The sequence below is a fragment of the Canis lupus genome, chromosome 3, assembly GCF_003254725.2.
Source record: "Canis lupus dingo isolate Sandy chromosome 3, ASM325472v2, whole genome shotgun sequence".
Lineage (NCBI taxonomy): Eukaryota > Metazoa > Chordata > Mammalia > Carnivora > Canidae > Canis > Canis lupus.
In genome coordinates, this window is record NC_064245.1 from 30,022,566 (window position 1) to 30,045,248 (window position 22,683).

The 22,683-nt window shown below is 40.8% G+C and overlaps 1 protein-coding gene and 1 long non-coding RNA gene across 3 annotated transcripts in view; one reads left to right on the forward strand and one right to left on the reverse strand.

Annotated features, from left to right (window-relative positions):
- The window catches only part of IQGAP2 (IQ motif containing GTPase activating protein 2), a 288,002-nt gene that overhangs the window by 224,857 nt on the left and 40,462 nt on the right, over positions 1 to 22,683 (reverse strand). For both annotated transcript variants that reach the window (XM_025438205.3, XM_025438204.3), the window contains exon 2: positions 15,624 to 15,723. In XM_025438205.3, the coding sequence (XP_025293990.3) occupies positions 15,624 to 15,723 (100 nt within the window). The remainder of the gene's footprint in view (positions 1 to 15,623; positions 15,724 to 22,683) is intronic.
- LOC118354224 (uncharacterized) lies at positions 1,026 to 17,648 on the forward strand. The gene is made up of 3 exons (XR_004814316.2): positions 1,026 to 1,401; positions 2,434 to 2,475; positions 17,390 to 17,648. It is a non-coding gene; the product is annotated as an uncharacterized LOC118354224 (long non-coding RNA).

A 22,683-nucleotide genomic window follows, 5' to 3' on the forward strand; every position in this document is an offset into this window, starting at 1 on the left:
CTTTTCCTACTGCAGCCGCTTTCATTCTTCCATCCTTCTCACTGCAGCAGAGAACACCCTCAATACCCTGGCCCCTCCCCCTCTGGTCACACAGCAAGGGGTATCGGTGTTCATCTGAGCTGGGGTGGGAAAGCCAGAGTTGCTGAGACAGCACCAGTCATAGATGCTGGTCTCTTCTCTCTTGAGAGAGTGATTCTCCAACTTAATGTGTGTAAACATTTATCTGAACCATTTGTTAAAATACAGACCCCAGGGCCCCACTTCCCAGAGATGGATTTGTAGGGTCTAGAGTAAACCTCAGAAACCTATATTTGCACAGGTGCCCTTGTGATCCTGATGCAGGAGGCAACTGAATTTGGGCATCACTTTCCAAAATCACTCTCTCTCAGGTGATGTGGCTGCCTCAACTTTTGTTCTGTGAAATCCTTGAGGCAGGAACAACTCTATTACGAATTAATTGAAGGTAAAAAAATATATATATATTATCAATGACCATCTAAGCCAAGGAAGACTAACTGAGGAGAGTATGGAAATGACTAGAACTGAATTCCTGAACTCTTATTTTAGCACGTTCAAGCTTCTCAGCAAAATGTAAAATAAACAACAAAAATGTACAAATGGCTAACTCCCTCATACTATGAACTCAATATAAAACTAAAAGCAAACTTCAACTGAATTTACCAAACAATGTAAGTTTAATATTTTCATTTTTGTATATTTTCACCATTGAGCTTTTTACTAATACTTTGATCAACATGAGTTGGACAAAAGAGCAATTGTCAAATGGCCAGGAGACTTTATCCCAATTCCAAATCTACCAGGAACTCCACCCTGGAATGGGTAAGTCAATGAACTTCTCTGAGACTCAGTGTCCCCATATACATAGTGGAGATTTGTACACTGCTAGAGGATAACAAGTGTTCAGACCAAAAAAAGCAATGGAAGAGCATTCTACATTCTACAATGGAAGATACAAAACAATCATTCTCTAGCTACCTTCTAGAATTGTTTTCCCCCAGCAGCCCTCCTTAGAGTTCCTCTAAGGCCTTGAATAATGACACTGTTTTATGAATTATAAGCATCACAGCATGAGGCAGCATCTGGTGGGGAGGTGCCTACAGGAAGGAAGAGACCTCAGCATGTTTGCTATTTGTACTTTTTGATGTTTCAACAAGAAGGCAGAGCATTTTCTCAAGCCAGTTTTAGTAGTGACAGAACCAAAAAGACAATCAGTAAATTGAATGTAGAATCCAGACCCAACCAAGAACAAAGAGGCACCAAAACTAGCCTGGGTGAGAGGAAAAGAAAGTCTACATCACAGAGAAGTGCAAATTCCTACTAAAATTCCAAGAAGTCTACCAGAAGACAGACAAGAGACAAGAACGGGAGGGAGTATATAAGGTAAATTCTCCCCCAGAACTACTAGTCCAAGTACTAGTTAAAACAAAACAGAAACAAGCAAACAAGCCACAGGAAAGGTTAAAAGAGAAAGAGAGAGAGGGAGGAGAGAGAGAAATTTTTTTTTAAACCCAGCAGATGGTCCTACTATGCTGATTCCATCAAAGCTCAAATAGTGAAGGCTGATCAAGACCTAAAAAATAGGGGATCCCTGAGTGGCTCAGTGGTTTAGTGCCTGCCTTTGGCGCAAGGCATGATCCTGGAGTCCTGGGATCGAGTCCCACGTCGGGCTCCCTGCATGGAGCCTGCTTCTCCCTCTGCCTGTGTCTCTGTCTCTGTCTCTATCATGAATAAATAAAATTAAAAAAAAAGACCCAGAAAAAAGCTAGTCTATATAGAACCCCAAAACCAAGGCCGCCAAAACCAAAGAGTTCTGAACTTGAAGACATGATCAAACACATTAAGAAATAATGAGACAAAAAATATAAATAAAGAGAAATAATGAGACAGTGTGTTCGTTTTTGTTTGTTTTTTTCTTTTCAGTGTGTGTTCATTTTTAATCATAGTCTTTGAAACTGACAGACCTGGGATGGAATATTGTTTTCACTTGTTGGCTATTGACCCTGGAAAAATTCCTTCAGTTTTTCCAAGACTTGTTTCCTCCATCTGTAAAATGGGGATAACCCTTTTTAAGTGGAGTGCTTTGGGCATTGTGCCTGGGGAGAGGCCACTCACCTGCTAACCCTACAGTAAAGTATATTTGTGACCATGGAAATGCCTCACCTGTCCCAGCTCTCCAACTTCAAAGAGCCTGGAAACAAATACAGACTTTGGGATCAAATATCAGTTGCTCAACTTCTCTTTGGCTGGAGATGATGAGTATTGATTTATATTTAAAAATACCAGCATTCTGAGAAGTTAAGCTTCGCTCTATCAGACCACACCTGACTGGCACCTGCCCAATACATACCCAAGGCTAGGACACAGAGTATGTGAAACTTAAAAAGGTCTCTCAACTCTGTATTCCAACCCCAGGCTCTTCTGACAGAGACTATACAAGATGTGTGGCTGAGTCAGGTAAGTCCAGCCTGGATCTGTCCCAAAGCATCTGACTTCCTGGTGTCCTCTGTCCCTCAAATCTAGTTCTCTGCCAAACCCTGGGGCTTCTCCCTTCACATCTTTAATATCTGACTCTTCTATTCCAGTGCCATGAACAACCCCCTGATTACCACCCAGATGGACCTCAGCACCAACATTTCATGAATAATGTTCCCCGAGGGCCCAGCTATAAGCAGCAGCCCCTGGCAGGTTGGGCTGGCTGGTACCATGCCTCCTCTTGTGCCATGGATACACCCCATTAAGCCCAAATCTTATCTGAGGTTATCCCCTGTTGGCTGGCCCTGAAGACTTGTTCTCCTGAGAGATTACTCCATCTCTCTATTTTTGATATAGACCTCAGGGGGACAAGCCCTGGGTGTCATAAAGGTCCTGGACCTCTGTGGCATGTGGCTCCCAAAGCAAGCTAATTGGAAAGCATGTCCAGACAGGCCACTCCTAGGAGACAGGACCTCCCCTCACCCAGGAGCCATACCCCGAGAAGGGCCCCTGCTGTCAACTCAGCTGTACCTCTGCCCCACCAGCCTGCCAGCCACTGCATGGAGCCAGCCCATGTTTCATCTTGTTCCCTTGGACAGCAAAGGTGACATCAGAGCCAGGGAGAGAACAAGGAAGAAGGAGGAAATGCTATGGAAATATATGCGCTATTTAAGTTTTGCAAATACAATTAAGATTCCTCAATAGGGACACCTGGGTTGAGCTCTGTGTTTGAGCTCCTTGGGCTCAGGGCATGATCCCAGCACCGCATCAGGCTCCTTGCAGGGAGCCTGCCTGCTTCTCCCTCTGCCTATGTCTCTGTCTCTCTCTGTGTCTCATGAATAAATAAACTCTTTTAAAAAATAGTTCATTAACATTTTTCACAGAGCAACAACATGTCTCTTAATGGGTTGATGACCAAGAAAGGTATTTTCTGGGCAGCCCCGATGGTGCAGCGGTTTAGCGCCGCCTGCAGCCCAGGGTGTGATCCTGGAGACCCGTGATCGAGTCCCATGTCGGGACCCCTGCATGGAGCCTGCTTCTCCCTCTGCCTCTGTCTCTCACTCTATCTCTCATGAGTAAATAAAATAAAATCTTTAAAAAAAAAAAAAAAGAAAGGTATTTTCTTCCAAATTCCTAGTTTCTATCAGTGTCACTTAACAGCCATAGGCAGCATCCTTTGGAAAGAAAGGCAGTGAGGTCCAAACCTGTAGAAGAAACCCAGTGGATTTTCTAAACCATTCGTCAGTCATAAGATTCATTTTCTTAAAGCAGTCCCAAATATTCAGTGTTAGGTAATCCCATATTCATCCTTCTCACTTGCTTCAACATTTGAAGCATTTCTCCTTTCCAATCTAATTCTCTACCTCCCTACTAGGTAAAGCCAGAGCTTGAGACTTGATCTCATCAATGAGGTGTCTTTTTGGTATCGGAGTTGTAAGCACAGAAACAAAAGGAATCACACCCGTGTTTTGTTTCTTTTCCAGGACACATATGAAACTGTCCCAGACTCACTTATACAAAGAACAGCTTAGCTCACATAAAGAGCTCTTTGAAGATAATATTTCTAAACAAGTCCATCACATAAGTCTTGAGGGAAGACTTTTGCTTTGTTTATTTTCAGGGGTAGGACAGAAAAAGTAAGCACACCAGAGATTTGTAGCATTTTCTCTTTCCATAAAAAAGAAATATAATATTTCAGGAACTTCCTTGGGAAACAAACAGCAGCCCCATTCATAACCACTTGCCCAAGTATAATTTGCAAATTCCCTCTCCTTCTCTTGCCAAGATGCCCTCTCCCATTCCCTGACCTTCACAATGGCTCCAGTTTGATTTCCCTCCTCAACCCAGCGTTTTCCCAAAGAGAACTCTCCAACTTAGATTTTTTGCACAGTTGTCCTAAAAAAACTAAAGAAATAAAGTTCTTTTAAAAAGACTAATTTTCACTATTGAAATACATTTTGGAGAGGTTAATATGAAATCTACTCAACAGAACTACTTTTTTGGGGGGGGATTAACTCTTTTAATTTAAATGACAGGATTTCTGGCATCATAAACTTTCAGGGATGCCTGGGTGGCTCAGTGGCTGAGCACTTGCCCTCGGCACAGGGCATGATCCCGGGGTCCTGGGATCGAGTCCCATATCAGGCTCCCTGCATGGAGCCTGCTTCTCCCTCTGCCTATGTCTCTGCTTCTCTCTCTCTCTTGTGTCTCTCAGAAGGAAGCTTTCAAAGTCCATATGAGCGGCAGACTTGTCTTAACAGCTCCATTTCAGCAAAATACCCACAGCAAAGAAACTATATCAAGACAGCTTTCAGGGTCTACCTGAAAAAACTTAAAAATCCATTTGGCATTATTTAAAATGGTAGAAGAATGAAAAGCTTAGTCCAAAATAGTTCACAATTCAAAGATATCAAGGAATAAATAACCTTAGTACCATCATCATTTAGACCAAGACACTAGCCAATTCCTAATTTGCGTTCTGGCAGTATAAAGAGGATTTTCCCCCTTTAGTCTGGGGTCAACTGCGATAGGATATGTATACACCCTATAGAAGGCAGCTTGTCCCCTAATGTATTTTAGAAGTAGCCCTCTAGAATTCATGCCTTTCTGTAATCTTCTTCCCTTGAACACATGTGGATTTAGTAACTTGATTCTAATGAATAGAACGCAACAAACTATGGGACACCACTTCTAAGAATAGATTATAAAGGGGCTCTGGCTTCCATCTTACTTGCCCTTTCTTCCTTGCTCACCGAAGGAAGCCAGCTGCCATACTGTGAGCTGCCCCACAGAGAAGCCCATATGTCAAGGAACTGAGGGAGGCCTGTGGCCAACAACAGCAATGAACTGGGGTCCTCAGTCCAAATGTCCATCAGGAACTGAATCCTGCCAACACCATGACTGAGCTTGGAAGCAGATCTGCCCTGCTTGAACTTTGTGATAGTCATTTATGAGACACTGAATGACAGAGGACCTAGTTAAACTATGAACAGATTGTCGACTCTCAAAAAGTGTGAGATAAATGTTCACTGTTTTAAGCTGCTAAGTTTTAGAGTAATTTGTTACACAGTTATGGGCAACTAGTACACATGCCAGATATCCTCTGTCTCCCCCCCAAAATATGATTGGCTCTTCAGGCATTCACACAAACTCTTTAGCTTATGGAGAAACACTGGGTCAAGAGCCACTTTATAAAGCAGTTATCTCAAAATAAATGAGAGAAAAAGAAAGAGAAGAGAAGAGAAAGAAAGAAAAAAAGGAAAGAAAGGAAAGGAAAGGAAAGGAAAGGAAAGGAAAGGAAAGGAAAGGAAAGGAAAGGAGAAAAAGAAAGAAGAAAAGAAAAGAAAAGAAAAGAAAAGAAAAGAAAAGAAAAGAAAAGAAAAGAAAAGAAAAGAAAAGAAAAGAAAAGAAAGGGATCCCTGGGTGATTCAGCAGTTTAGTGCCTGCCTTTGGGCCAGGGCGCGATCCTGGAGTCCCAGGATCAAGTCCCGCGTCAGGCTCCCGGCACAGAGCCTGCTTATTCCTCTGCCTGTGTCACTGCCTCTCTCTCTCTCTCTCTCTCTATCATAAATAAATAAATCTTTAAAAAAAAAAGAAAGAAAGCAGTTATCTCTCTTTTTCAGTCCTACAAATGTGCCTTTCATATTTCCCCTTGTTATTAACATTAGTATTTTGAGACTTAATTATCAAGTCCATATGCCCAGAAGTCATAATTTTATCAACTATGTGCAATAATTTCAGCCATAAGTCATCTTAATATACAGGTGGCCTTTTCCTTTCTTCATTCAGCCAATCATTCTTTCATTCACTGAAAAATACTCTATGTCTTTCTCTGGGTAACTTCTAGTTCACTGTGGGATCATTCAGCTGTGTAGGATTCCCAGCTTCATAACCCATTGGGTCACATGGATGGCAGCAATCATCTAAATTCAATATGGAATTTTTTCACTGAGGCTAAGATTAAATTTTACCTTTAGGCTAGAAGTCTAGCCAAACCATCTAGAATCTCAACTACCACGAATCTAATTCACATTCTACTGGTTACCTCCATGAAAACATACAGAAAACAGAGTACAACTAATCCTAATTAATGAGCAAAGAATAATAATTCAAAACTGGGCATTAAGTAATTCATTCAAGTATGTGATGGATAGGATGTCATGGGACCTTGTAATAGGGGTATTTGACCTACATGGACCTGTCAAAGAAGGACTCCCTGAAAAAGTGAGCTGAGATTTAAAGACCATAATGTCTAACTGTATCAACAGGAAAAGGGAATAGTATATGCAAAGGTCCTGCAGAGGAGGAACATGGAAAAAGGGTCAATGTGGCTGGAATATAGAGCAATTAGGGAACAGGGCACACAATATGAAACTGGAGTCCAGGCCATAAGGATGAGACTCTGCAGAGCTTATGAGGCCCTATAAAAGGGTTTAGTCTTTATTCTAGGAAAACTGAGAAACCACTGGGTGGTTTTCAAAAGGGTTGGCCACAACAGATCAGAGTTCTGAAGAAATTCATCTGAATATGATACAGATTAAAGATTAAAGGAGCCCAGAGGAGTGGAGAAAGCAGTCAGAGACCATGGCAGTAATCTAGAAAGAGAGGTTAGAAGCCTCGTACCCCCTCACCACCTTCAGGGGGGCTTGTGGTAAGGTAGAGAGGTGAACATGGTAGAGATATTTAGGAGAATGATGGGTTACATACAGGGAGACACTCATGTACACACATGTAGAGAGATTAACAGAGCAAACAAAAGTGAAGAAAATAATTTTAAGCTCATGAGTAAAAGCTTTAACTAAACAGCTTTTTTGGGCACGTTATTAATTGCTTGATCTAATTAGATCCAAGTGACCCTATTGCACCTATTTATACACAGTGGGTGCTCAAAAACTATAAAACGAATACTCTTTGGACAAGCCATGTATCTCTGCCATACCTTCTATGACTATTTTGTCTGCAAAATGCCATTTAGCCTTATTTAACAGCTTTACTAAGGACTTCTCCAAGCTAGTCTAGTCGAAGGAACTTTTCTTTCATAATGGTTTTAATAAGATATAGTTTAATATAGATATACTTTATATACCACACATTTACCCTTTTAAAGTCTACAATTGGGTAATTTTTAATACGCTCAGAATTATACAACCATCACCACCATCAATTTGAGAACATTTTTGATCTTGCAAGAACAAACTTCATACCAATTATCACTCACTCTCCCACCCCTCTTCCCCCGAGCCAAGGCAGCCCATGATCTATGATCTGTCTCCACGGATCTGCCTTTCCTGGATACTTCATATGGATAGAATTATACAGTGAGTGGCCTTTTGTGTCTGGCTTCTTTCACTTAGTATATTCTACTATCCATCTGTGTTGAAGTATGTATCAGTATTTCATTCTTTACCACCAATTTTAATAGTTTTAGATTCACAACAAAAATGAAAGATACAGAAATTTCCCATATATCCCCTGCCCTCACACATGCATAATCTCTCCCATTATCAACATCCTGCACCAGACTGGAACATTTGGTCTAATTGATGAACCTAACATGGACTCATAGTAATCATCCAAATTCCATTGTTACATTATGCTTCACTCCTGGTGTTACACATTCTGTGAGTCTGGACAGATACATTTATCATTGTAACGTCATATAGATTATTTTTATTATCCTAAAAATTCTCTCTGCCCCATCTTTTCATCCTCCTCCCCCCAAAACTGACAGTTTTTACAGTTACAGTTTTACATTCTTTTCCAGAATGTAATAGTTGGAATCGTGTAGGATGTAGCCACCGCAATTGGCTTATTTCACTTTGGACTATGCATTTAAAGTTCCTCCAGGGCTTATCATGGCTTGATAGTTCACTTCTTTCCAATGTCTGGATATACCACAATGTATCTTTTATTCACCTACTGAAGGACATCTTGGTCATGGCCAACTTTAATTATTATTAAAAAAATATTTCAGGGGTACCTGGGTGGCTCGGTCAGTTAAGCATCTGCCTTCACCTCAGGACATGATCTTAGGGTACTGGGATGAGCCCTGCATCAGGGTCCCTGCTCGGCTGGGGAGTCTGCTTTTCCCTCTCCCTCTGTCTCTCCCCCTGCTTGTGCGCTCTCTAATAAATAAAGTCTAAAAAAAAAAAAAAAAAAACACCCTTTCATCAACACCCATTTAGAAGGTGTGTGTGTATGCGTGTGTGTGTGTGTGTGTCTAAGACTTCATTCCATCAGATAAATAGGAGCATGATAGCTGGATCGTATGGCAAGAGTATGTTCAGTTTTTAAATAAACTGTCAAACTGTCTTCCAAAGTGACTATACCACTTTGCATTTCCATGAGCAATGAGAGAGTTCCTGTTGCTTCAAATACTCACAGTATTTAGTGGTGTCAATGTTTCAGATTTTGGCCATGCTGCTAAATGTACAGTGATTTCTTGTTTTATTTTGCACATCCTTGATAACATATGATGTGGAGCATCATTTTCTATGCTTATTTGCCATTTGTATGTCTTCTTTGGTGATGTGTCTGTTAAGGTTTTTAGCTCATTCTTTTTTTTTTTTAGCTCATTCTTTAAAAAAAAAAAAAAGATTTTATTTATTTATTCATGAGAAACACAGAGAGAGGCAGAGACATAGGCAGAGAGAGAAGCAGGCTCCATGCGTGGAGCCCAATGCAGGACTCGATCCCAGGACTCCAGGATCATGCCCTGGGCCAAAGGCAGGGGCTAAAGCACTGACCCACCCAGGCATCCCATAGCTCATGCTTTAATCTAGTTCTTTTCTTATTATTTGGTTTTAAGAGTTCTTTACAAATTTTGGGTCACAGCCCTTTATCAGCTATGTGTTTTGCAAATATTTTCTACCAGTCTGTGGACTTTCTTATTCTCTTGACATTGCCTTTTGCAGAGCAGGATTTTTTTTTTTGGAATTTTTAATTTTAATAAAATCCAGCTTACCAATTTTTTCCTTCATGGAGCATGCTATAGGTGCTGTATCTTAAAAACCACTACCATACTCATTTTCACGTAAGTTTTATCCTTTCTTTTTAAAGTTTTGTACTTTTTCTTTTTCTATTTGAGGTGTCTCTTATGAGGGGTACGATGGTATATTTTGTGAAGAGTATGGAGTCTAAGATCTAGATTCATTTTTTGCATGTCCAGTTGTTTTAGCACCATTTGTTGAAAAGACAACCTTTCCTCCATTGTATTGGTTTGCTCCTTTGTCAATAACTGACTGTACTTATAGAGGTCTATTTCTGGGTTTTCCATTTTTTTAAAAAAAGATTTTATTTATTTACTTAGCCGAGAGAGAGAGAGAGAGAGAGAGAGAGGGAGGCAGAGACACAGGCAGAGGGAGAAGCAGGCTCCACGCAGGAAGCCCAACATGGAACTTGATACTGGGTCTCCAGGATCACGACCTGGACTGAAGGCGGTGCTAAGCCGCTGAGCCACCCGGGCTGCCCAAGGGTTTTCCATTTTCTTTCACTGATCTATTTGTCTCATGTTTCACCAAAGCCACTGTCTTCATCACTAGAGCTTTATATTAAAATTTAATGTCCAGAAGTGTCAGTCTTCCATCTTTGTTCTCCTTTAATATTATGTTAGCTTTTCTAGGTCTTTTGATTCTCCATGTAAAATATAGAATCATGTTGTCAATACGCAAAAAGTAACTTGACATTTTGACTGACATTGCATTAAATCTATAGATCAAGATGGGAAGAAGTGACCACTTAATATTAAGTCTTCCTATCCATATGGAACTGGAGGGTATTATGCTGAGTGAAATAAGTCAATCGGAGAAGGACAAACATTATATGGTCTCATTAATTTGGGGAATATAAAAAATAGTGAAAAGGAATAAAGGGGAAAGGAGAAAGAATGAGTGGGAAATATCAGAAAGGGAGACAGAACATGAGAGATTCCTAACTCCGGGAAATGAACTAGGGGTGGTGGAAGGCGAGGTGGGCGGGGGGTGGGGGTGACTGGGTGACGGGCACTGAGGGGGGCACTTGATGGAATGAGCACTGGGTGTTATTCTATATGTTGGCAAATTGAACACCAATAAAAAATAAATTTATTAAAAAAAACTGAAAAAAAAGTCTTCCTATCCATAAACATGAAATATCTCTCCATTTATTTAGTTCTTCTCTCTTCTACTTCATCAGAATTTGATAGTTTCCCTCATATAGAGTTTGTCTGTATTTTATTAAATTTTTACTTAAGTAATTCATTTCTTGAGTTCTAATGTAAATGGAATCTTTTTAAATTTCAAATTCCACTTGTTCTTTACTGGTATGTAGAAAAGTGATAGACTTCTGTATATAATCTTGTATCCTGCAAGTCTGCTGCAATTGCTTATTAGTTCCAGTTTTTCTTAGTTCTTTCAGGTTTTTTACACAATTACGTCATCTGTGAAGAAATCCAGTTTTCTTTTTTTAAATATTTTCTTTATTCATGAGACATACAGAGAGAAAGAGGCAGAGATAGAGGCAGAGGGAGAAGCAGGCTCCCTGCAGGGAGCCCAATGTGGGATTCGATCCTGGAACTCCGGGATCATGCCCTGGGCCAAAGGCAGACGCTCAACCGCTGAGCCACCAGGTGTCCCAGAAATCCAGTTTTATATCTTCCTTTCCAATCTGTTTATATTTTGTTTTCCTCCTTTATTTTATTGTATTAGCTAGAACTTCCAGTACAATGTTGAAAAGGAGTGGTGAGACGGAACATCGTTGCCTTGTATCTATCTGATCTTAATGGGAAAAGTCTGAGCTTCTCAACATTAAGTATGATGTTAGCTTTAAGCATGATGTTTCTGTTCAGTCTTTCTCAAACTGGGGGTGTTCCCCTCTATTCCCCACTAACCAAGAATTTTTATCATGAGTAAGTGTTGCATTTTGTTAAATGCCTTTTCTGCACTGATATTTTGACATAATCATATGATTTTTCTTATTTAGCCTGTTGAAATGATAGGTCACACTAACTGATTTTCAAATGTTCAACCAGACTTGCACACCTGGGATAAATCTCACTTGGTTGTAATTTATTTAGTATTTTTTATACATTATTGAATTTGATTTTATAGTTTTATAGATGAATAATATTTCATTGTAGGGATATACTACATTCTGTTTATTCATTAGTAGATGGACATTGGGTTATTTTCACTTTCTGCTCTTATGAATAACCCTTCACTGACCACTTATGTGTAGGTTTGCGTGCACAGATTTCCAGTTTTCTTGTGTATATACCTGGTGGTGCAATCGCTGTGTCATGTGGTAACTACATATTTAGTTTTAATAAGTAGCTGCCCTGGGGCACCTGAGTGCCTCAGTTGGTTGAGTGGCCAATTCTTGCTTTTGGCTCGGGTCATGAACTCAGGGTCATGAGCTCAAGCACTGTGTTGGGCTCCATGCTCAGCAGAGAGCTTGCCTGAGATTCTCTCCCTCTCCCTCTATCACTCTCTCTCTCTCAAATAAATAAATCTCTAAAAAAAGTAGCTGTACCATCTTGCAACCCAACCAGTACCTTCCCTCATCCTTGCAAATACTTGGTATTGTCAGCCTTTTTGATTATAACTATTCTAGTGTGAAGTTATAATTTTCCTAACAGCTGGTATTAAGCACCCTGTCCTATTCTAATTGTACATTTGTATCTTATTTGGTGAAATACTATTCAGAACCTCTTCCCACTTCAAAATTGGGTTTTTGCTTTTTACATTGAGTTGTAAGAGTTCTTTATTCTGGATATAAATCACTAATCAGATATATGATTTGCAAATATTTTCTCCCATTTCATAGGTTGTCTTTTCACTTTTTAAATATCCTTTGAATCAAACTTAATTTTTGTGATGCTAATTTGTCAGTTTTCTTTTTTGCTTGTGCTTTTGGTGTCAAGTCTCAGAAGGAATTGTTTAACCCAAGATCACAAAGATTCACTCCTGTTTTCTTTTGGGAGTTTTGTAGTTGCTGTTCTCACATTTATATTAGATTATGCATGAAACAGGGATCCAAATTCAATTTTGTGCATGAGTAATACCAGTTTTCTCTTTTGAAAAGACTTTTTTCTGCACTGAGTTATCTTGATTGATTTTTGAGTTAAACTAAACTTGCATGTCTGGGATAAATCCCACTTCATGGTATATAATGCCTTATATATGTTACTGGACGTGGTTTGCTACTATTTTGTTGAGGATTTTTGTATTTGTATTCATAAAGAATGTTGGTCTATCACGTTCTTGAGGTATCTTTGTCTGGTTGTGATATCAAAGAAATACTGGTCTTAATACAATGAGTTGGGAAGTGTTCCCTCCTCTAATATTTTCTAGAAAGGAGATCCCTGGGTGGCTCAGCGGTTTAGCGCCTGTCTTTGGCCCAGGGCTTGATCCTGGAGTCTCGGGATCAAGTCCCACATTGGGCTCCCTGCATGGAGCCTGCTTCTCCTTCTGCCTGTGTCTCTCTGCCTCTCATGAATAAATAAATAAAATCTTTTTAAAAAATAATATTTTCTAGAAAAATAGGCCAGTTTTTGATTACTAACTCAATCTTTTTGCTTGTTATAAGTCTATTCATATTTTTTATTTCTTTTTGAGTCAGTTTTGATAGTTTATGGATTTCTAAAATTTGCCCATTTCATCTAGATTATCTTATACTTATTTCTTGGCTTATAATTGCTCATATTAGTCCATCATACTTTTTGTTAGTAGATATCTCCTCTGAATGAAGTAACTTTTAAATGGTTTAATAATTATCCCAGAATGTTGAAATTAATAAAAGCAAAATTAAATATATAATGTACTACTGTAGTTTTGAGTTTTTACAAATTCTGAGTCACGGGACATGCAAACATAGTCTTCCAGCTCTCACTTCTAGAACGAAAAAAGAGAGGCACAAAGACAGAACCTACACATTTTTAGTTAAAACACACCGAAGTCAATTCAACTGAATTAAGAAACAAGACATAGCCAACCACACTTACATTGACACACATGCATGCATGCAGTATAATAAACCCACTATGACAAATTCCTAAGTTATGAGCATTGTAAAACAATCACGTGCCAAACCCTCTCCATTTCTTGCATAGACTAAGTCTCGCCTTCATTTATTTCTTGAGTTCAAGGCCATCAGAATTCTATACCTCATGCTTTCTGAAATCATAGTTCACATATTAATATATACATATGTATTAATGACCACATAATTTTTATAGACTCCATGACCAAGAATCAGGTTGCCTGAAAGTCACAAAAAGATATTCAGATCTTAATAAGATTCATAAATATGTATTACATCTAATCACTTCTTGTAAAATAAATCTATAAAACTACTTTAGAGGAGAGGTTGCATGTATATTTTATAGTCTTTTCTTTCAATGAAATTATTCTTAAACTTTCTTCAAAGAACCTGGGCTAATTGTTATGTTGACTTTTCTAAAACAAAATTCAACTACAAAGTTTTGAAAATGTTAAAGAATATGACAAGGCTTATTCTTCAAGCTGTATTGATACATTTGATACATTTAGGAAAAAATTATGCTTATCACCATACACCTGACTGCCACTCTAGTTTATATAACACATGCCTTTATGATTTTAGTTGATTTTTAGGGGGGGAAAGCCCATGATGTAGGACAGGTGGCATTAACACATTTTTTTTTAATTTAAGCATTTTATGACACAATGAAACCTCTTTACTGCATCTTTATCATCCCATTAGAGAGGAGACAAAACTGAAGTTCCCACAGGTTAGATGACCTGCCCAAGGTCACAGAGCTCTTAAGTGGTAATGCTGGGACCAGGAAATCCAGTCCAGTAACTCCCAGTCACACATCTCCTCTGTGACGCTGCTTCTCACTTAGAAAAACTAGAGACAGAAACTTAGAATACAAAGTGTGTTTAAGAAGAAAGAAAATTTCCAGTAACTCTCCCTAAACTTTTTCTCTGAAAGCATGTTTATTTTGAATGTTTACAAATCACTCTCCTTAACTTTGTTATCAACTACTTGACTAAAAGCATGTTTTAAATAATCTTACTGATATTGAGTCTTCAGTGAGCTGCAACCTGTCGACTTAGACCTATTTAAGAATCTTTAAAAGTAGTCTTCAGAGTTTAGAGCTACAAGATACTGTTGAAATATTAAACAACCCTGAAAAATCCCCTTTCAAGCAATTCTGAGGCTAATTTAGCTCGTGTGTCACTGAATGTTCTTCTACACAACACTGATTTAAAACTTCATTCTTCTAGCTCTGTAGATAGCTATTTATCAGTGATTAGAGATAATTAACACCAGTGGCCATTATCTAAATGTTTATTTTCTATATACTTAAGAAAGCTGGAACATATTATCTGTCTGTGGAACAATATCGCTATTCGATTACAGCACAAAGCACTAAATCAGAATGTAACTCATGGCATATGGGCACGGTAGCAGCACTCACCCAGCATAGGACAAAGTTCTTCTGACTCCTCTGACACAGAGGCCTAAGTACAAATAAAGTTTATCTTCACTTTCTTCTCAGAGAAACCAATGTTTACTTGTAATCTAAAATGTCTTAGGGAGTCAATGTGATTTTCGAGACCATGTATCCTCAGTGGTCACACACCCATGGGTTAAAAGGAGATTGCAGTCGTTAAGCTACTCTCTAGCCTAGTGACCGATGGACTTCAGTCCAAATGATACTGTCCCATAGGGCATTTATCATTATCGGGGTGGGGGTGAGAAAAATACCTGCGGAAGCTCTGAGAGAAAAGGATCAAAGCACGCTTATGATGAGCACTGAGTAAGGTACAGAACTGCTGAATCACGTACACGCAGAACAAACACCGTAGGTTGCCAATACTGGAATTAAAATTTAAAATGTAAAAAGAAAATAAATAAAAGGAAGCTGATTTCAGTCTTTGCTGCTCCCCCATATCCAAACCAGGGAGAGGAGGAATCGGAAAAAAAATCTGCATTTTGGCCAGAGATTTCCTGGGAGAAGCTGAGGAAGAAAAGGAGTGGTCGCCTCGCTAGTACTTGACCCTGGTCGTGGGCACCTTGTCCTGCCCTGTGGTCCTTCCCCCGTTCCGGCTCCTGCCAGGACGGCCAGGGGTGGGGAGAGGGCAGGGCCCGGTGCGCGTGGGGCTCACCTCTTGGCTTCCTCCAGGTGGCACAGGTACTCGTAGGCCATGTTCTGGCGCCGCCTCTCGTCCATCTCCTCGGCAGACAGCCTCTCATCGTCCACGATAGCTGAAAACAGAGGACACAGCTATTACCTGCGGGGCAGTGTCCACCACGCAAGCCCCGGGGCCAACCGCCGCAGAAGGCTTCCACGGAGAACGCGGAAAGCAGGGGCCTGACACGTGAGGCACAGGGAGGTGCCTTCGCATCGTTGCACAATGTCGCTGCTAACAGCAAGGTCAGGGGATCCCTGGGTGGCTCAGCGGTTTAGCGTCTGCCTTTGGCCCAGGGCGCGATCCTGGAGACTCGGGATCGAATCCCACATCTGACTCCTGGTGCATGGAGCCTGCTTCTCCCTCCTCCTGTGTCTCTGCCACTCTCTCTCTATGTCTATCATAAATAAATAAATAAATCTTAAAAAAAAAAAAAAAACAGCAAGGTCAAACGGGTTCGGGTTAAAACCACAGCATACAATGAGAACAGCCCGCATCTTTCACAGACACGAGGCTGCAGACCTTAGGCAGCCTCGAATCCACTGGAGTGCGGTCCCCATGTGACAACTTTTTGTAACAAACCTGTAGAATTGGCACAGTGGCTCAGCTTGGACCTTCTTGGAAACTCTGACGTCTAACAACTCATCTACAGGATGTGTGTTGTCTCACTCGTAAAGGAAATTAAAGCTTTTCACCCAAGGCAAACCCTACTTTACAGTCTCCAAGCCCAGGTCTCTAAAATTCCTCCTTCACATATTTCTTGGCCTTTGTGAAGGTAACCTTCCTGGTCGACAGGGAGCCAAAAGAAGAAAACAAAGGAGACATCTGCTGAGCAGTTTTCAAGCCCACACTCTAGGCCAACACAAACCTCAGTTTATGAACCTTCACAATTGAGCTTTGCTGTTTCGGTAGAGAACACGGCCTCCCCATCTCCTGAGTGCATTTCCTCTGCCCAGTGCCTCAACGGCACTTAACTGTCACATCAGGCAACTCCTCGCAGTCCATTTTCATGACAACATTGCTTTCTCCTAACAAGGAACTCCTTTTTCCTCTTCAATCCTGAACTTTAATTCTGATACGTATAAAATGAATTTGGCTTCTAGTCTGTTATGTTACTCATCTGACGAACACACGGTGAATGCGTAGCAGGGATACAGTCACGTGGGACAGGCACGTCAGCATGCTTTTTTCTTTCCCAGCCACCAGCTCCAATCAGCCATTCCACAAATGAGACCCCTGGTTCCAAGCAGAAGAGTTAAGGTCACCTGTCCATCCTTACAAAAGGCCAATTCCATGCCCTCGGATGAGGAGTTCAAGATATCATTGTGGCAGACCAAAGGAATGAAGCTCCGATTTTGAGCTCTTACTGGAGCAAATATCATGCTAAATGCTTAAATTCTAAAAGTGGTACAAAACCCTCAAAGAACTCAAAAGACATGGGCTTAAATTTACATCAATAAAAATATGGTGGAATTCCAGAAACATATACAAACATGCTGGATGCTTATTTATCAAGCACAATGCTTTGTTTCAAGCCCTTAGGCTGCGCGTCCTATGAATGGTCTCACATAAGTCTCATGACACTAGGAAGCAGGTAATTTGTCCCACTTTACAGCTGAGCCAACAGGATGGGAAGTCATTTGACCAAAGGAAAAGTAGAAACATTAGGGCTAGAAATGCGGGGATGGGATGGAAAAACAAAACCAGTATGAAAGAACTCAGGGAAATGTCTTTTTTTATAGATGAGGAAGAAAAGAAACCAGCAGAAGAGGGAGGGGAACCATGGAAGAGCACCAGGACAGGCTTGGACACAACCAGCCAGGAGTTTCCACACATCTCAGCACCCTCTTCCTATCCTGCCTTTCTTCCAACTCCCAATTTCCCAGTGCCGCTCCATCCCTTGAGACAGGGAGACCTCTTCCTGGAGCAGTGGTATGAATAAGGGTCAACAAAAATTTGTGGTGTTTGTCAAAAGCATCTTCTCTTTCTTAATAAATTCAATCTGACTTGAACTTTAGAAGAGAGCTCTTGAGTTTAGGAAAAGTACCAAGCTCTGGAACCAGCCTCTTCCACACCTGCAACCCCCCCCCGCCCCCAAGATTCCAGGTCTTCAATATCTCTCCCCTGGACTCTTGCAACTTCCCTCAGATTGCCTCCCAGCCACCCCTCCCCCACGCGTTCTCCGCACTGCCACCAGAGCTCCTTTGGAAGACACAGTCCTGCTAACGTTAACCTCCCTCACAAAACCTTCCATGGATCCCCATTTCCTCCAGAACTAAGTTCTCGAAGTCTTACCCACTCCTGCCGCCATGAAACCTGCATTCCAGCCACTCCTTCCAGACAGTGCTGCATTCCAGGACCACACCACTACCTTTCAGGTTCAAGGGCTCCTGCTCTCCACTTTCTCTGTGCCTGGAGAGCCATTTTCCCACCTTCTGTGTGTGACATCTCCTCAAGCACAATTCTGTGGATCGCCAAGCCAGGATCCACCCACCTTCCTCAGCACTCTGGTTCACCCTTTTATTACACCACTCATCACAGAGGCTCAGTCACATCTCCCTCAACAAAAGAAGATTCCGTACAAGAAAGGCCCCTTGATTCATCTATGCACCCCCATCACATTTATCATGGTTCTTTGCACACAGCGAACACACAACCATGTGCTGAAAAGCCACCTTTATGAAGTAAGCTGACCATAATCCCATGAGGACTATATTTTGCAAATTCTGATTTTCTTATCCCGAGTTTTCTTGGAAGGTCCCTGACATGCCCACATATCCTAACCTATTCCTCCATCTCCACTTTTCCTAACACTTCATCCCCAAGACACCTCATGATTTCCAGTTTCTTGTTTGAATTTCAGCCAAAAGACTATTTCTGACAGGATATTCTCATTTTATAGTAACTTCAGCCACATTAAAGCAAAAACAATATATAACTCCTAGTATGAATCCACACGATCACTCCGTCCTCCCCAAGTTTTATGTATGAGTGCAGGAGCCCTAGTTAAAAGGAGACCCTCTCACTGTCACCTTCCTTCCACCTCTATCAATCTACACAGGAGGAAACAGAAGCCTTAAAAGCACTTCATCCCTAAGCCTCGACCCCCTATTCTCTGCACAAGCCACATAAGAGTCCACCAGTCCAAGAGAGCTGCTGCTGAGCTCTCAAACTGTGACATCACCTGTCTAAAGAGAAGATTACACTTATGAATTAACCAAACGCACACCAGAGCTTTAAATGGCAGTTCCAGCATATGGGCCACAGCTGATAGGAATCTGCACATCTTTATGACTCCACTCAATAAGGACTTCCTTCCCTAAGTCTTCCCTGCTTGCTCCCACTCAAAATGTGCTCTCTCCTGGCACCGCCTGTACTGCTTCATTTAATAGTAAACTCCTTGAAGACAAATCTGTGTCCTCATAATATCCAGCTCATTGTCCTGCACAGGCTACATGCTCCATAAAAATATGTGACAAATAATCTCTTATGAGGAGTGGTTAGTATGAGAGCTCTAAAATATCCATGTGGGCAGTTTGATTTGCCTACTTACAATGAATAAGGATACAGTCACTGATGGGGTAAATACAGTACCATTCCAGAGACCTCACTTAAATGATGTTTAATTCATAGATTCTCTAGGCCAGGCATGAGCCAAAGTACCAGGGATAGGTCAGTGAACAAATCAAAACAGAGTTTGCCCTCATGGGTCTTCCTTTGACACATCCCTTTCTTCCCTCTGCCCTGGCCCATGGGACCGCATATCTGGCCCCTACCCTTCCAACCACATCCACTTGAGCCTCACTTTCCTGTCTTTATGATCTATGGTCAAAGCATATGTTTAAGTTATGAATGTGAGAATGCCTGAATCACAACCAAAGGAGATCCTTCTGGACCACAGAGGTTGCTTGCAACTTTTTCTGCGTTATTCAACATGTACAAAGTAGCAATTTCTAATAAGAACCACTGGCATGGAAAATAACCCCACCATTGAAAGAGCCATCATGCAACTGGTAAAATAATTTACTTCAGCATGACTTCACCACCCAGAAAGCACTCTTCCATGCTACTGTGTGGTCCTCCATCATCCCGAGACACAGACATTACAACTTCAGAAATGAGGGGTCATGCTAAGGGAAGGGGTGGCATGTAGTTCCTCACTAGGTCACTGACACAGCCAGGGCTGGGGCCCACATCCTCAGGTCTGCAGCTGCTGCTCTTTGCCCCATGCAGTGCTGCTGCTGCTAAATCTGAGGGAGCCAGGAAAGGCACATGTCATGGCTAAACCCAAGAGCAGATCATGTAAGTGCTTTCAGAACTGCCTTTATCTTAAAGCAGCTTGACTGCGATTTCCTCTCAAGTTCATCTTTACCTGCTACCTTGAGCCCTAAGAGACATGAGGACATCATGGAGAACAGCTTCCAGAAATATTAGCAACTCACAAAATGCCTGAGTGGGCACTGGCTAAAAGATGGTATTTTAACACAATAACATTCTAGAGAAATCCCACTAGAGGGCTTATTCAGAGGTGGAAGGAGCAGAACGAGCGTTGGTAGAGAAGGTTTTGAAGTAAAACTCTTAGTGATGGATGGAAAACTTGAGTTCACGTTCTAGAGAATACCCACAAAATCCAACTAAAAGCAGCCTGAAGATGTGCCTCATTCATTAAGGAGTTTGCGTGGTCACTTAATTTCAGCTACTCTACTCGCTCCTTCACACACAGGCAGCAAAGCTGTCATCTCCTTGGTACTAAAATTCATTCACTTTTTCAACAAATATTTGAGGGGCTACTTTGTGCCAGTCTGGCCCATGGACTGGACACAGAGTGACAGGTATGAGACACAAAGGCCCATTATAGTTAACGGAAAGTTTGAGGTAACGGCAGGATCTTAGATGGGTAGTAGGGATATACTCCCTCCAGTGGAGGAAAGGTCAGCAAGAAACACAAAAACCAGGATTGGGAATCTCTGTTTGATGAAATGCTATTATTTAAAACATGTCCCTTAAAGGAAAAGCAGGTTAAAGATATGGTATGAAGCATCAGTTCATAGAAACGTATCAGAGTTTAGCATTTCATATATGTGTGATTATTCTGTGTGACTCAAAACTTCTTTAAGGAGCCCTGAGAATCCTCAGTCCTGAATATGTAATTCAGTTCAAATGTGTATTGAACCAGCCTGTAACATCTGAGATCAGCTTTTAGCCAGGAGAGCATAGCCAAGTGGTTATCTCCCCCTTCTTGAGACTTAAAGAACGGCTACCAGAGATCTATGTGCCCCAAGGAACTAGAAGGAAGAGAATTGATTCCAAGACCCTTAAATAGGTAAGAGACAAGGGCTGGATATAAAGATGAGAGAACCCCAAGTCCAAAATTTCCACTAAGGCAAAACACCCAATAAACTTGAGCCATGACATATTCTGGCTTCACACCAGCTTCCTGTAGCAAGCATTTCACGGCTACTTGATCTTAACATGATCCAACTTCTGTAATCTGAATTTTCTTTTGAAAAATAGGCAAAACTGAGGTTGAAGTTGTTAGCAATCCAACGCAGATTCTCAGGTAGTCTAAAGAACCTTTGGGCTCACAAGCAGAGATGCCGTGTCCTTTACAGGTTTAGTCCTACTAAATCTAATGCCCTGATGGTAACACAGCCATGCTGTGCAGATCCTAAGGGAAGGTGAACTCTAAAGCCCGCCCTCCATACTTTCCCTGGAATTTCTTCCCTGTGACACATTTCTAAGTACTGTCCATAGCTGTAAAGCAACACACAACTTCAGAGGATACTCAGGTTAGACAGGGTTGTAAGAGACCATCACTTCCTTGAATAAGGCAAAGCCCTAAATCTTCATGCTCAGTATTGAAATGAGAATTTCCTAGTGAGGAAAGAAGGTAACCACCCCAAACTACACAAGTTACTTTTGAGAGTTACAGTCTCTGGCCACCAATGTCATATTTCCAGTGAGGTTCTTAAGGTCCAGAAGACTTCTTTGTCATATTTTCTCAAGGAAAAAACAGTTCAGGCTTTTTGAAAATGGTTAATCCTCTTCTGCAAATAGGCTTTTAATGTACATTGCTTTCAGACCTACATATGAAAGAGGGTTCTTTGATCCCACTTTGATACAAAAGGTTTCAAAGATGTTTCCCACAAAGATGTGATAATGCTTGACCATCTACAATGTCATTGGTTTCTATTAGGCCTGAATCCCAAAACCCAGGACACCTTTTTCAGAACAGAATTTCATTTCTACATCTCACACAGGAAGTAAAATTAATTTTGGTCCACTGTGCAAATCTGAAGAATGTTTTATTTTTTTTAAATAATCTACAAATTCAAAGCAAGCCAGAGATTATTAAGGTCCACCTTGCAGGCTGAGATGGGAGGGATCTAAGACTTTGCTTGACTTAAGGGCTAAGAACTTAAAAGCAGTGATTCTTAGATTTGGGATTTCTTAATTATTATTTAAAAAAATATCTGAAGATCAAAAACCACTTATTTTGCTTCCAAGTAGGCACAAGTAAAATTCCATTTGTTCACTGCCTGCTCCTACACATTCCATCATCCTTATACAGATCTCAGAAAGGAATAAAGGACTGTCAAGTTTCCAAGGCCAATTTAAAAATTTTAGCTCCAACAGTTAAAATTACAGAAGGAATTGTAAAACCTTTTGTCTGGATGAGCTTCTACTATTTTTAAAAGAAGAGAAAGGAATTCAACTCATCTCTACTTAGGTATGAACTTTTTATGCTTAAGATGGCCAGTGCAAAATGCTCCAAATTATGTGGAGCATTTAGAACAAGTCCTAAAATTATTCTGTTTGCTATAGATAGAGATTATTTACTGTAAATTTTTAAAAAAGATTTTATTTATTTTTAAAGATTTTATTTATTTATTCAAGAGAGAGAGAGAGAGAGAAAGAGGCAGAGACATAGGCAGAGACATAGGTAGAGGGAGAAGCAGGCTCCCCATAGGGGACCCAATGCAGGACTCCATCCCGATGCAGGACTCCATCCCAGGACCCCGGGATCATGCCCAGA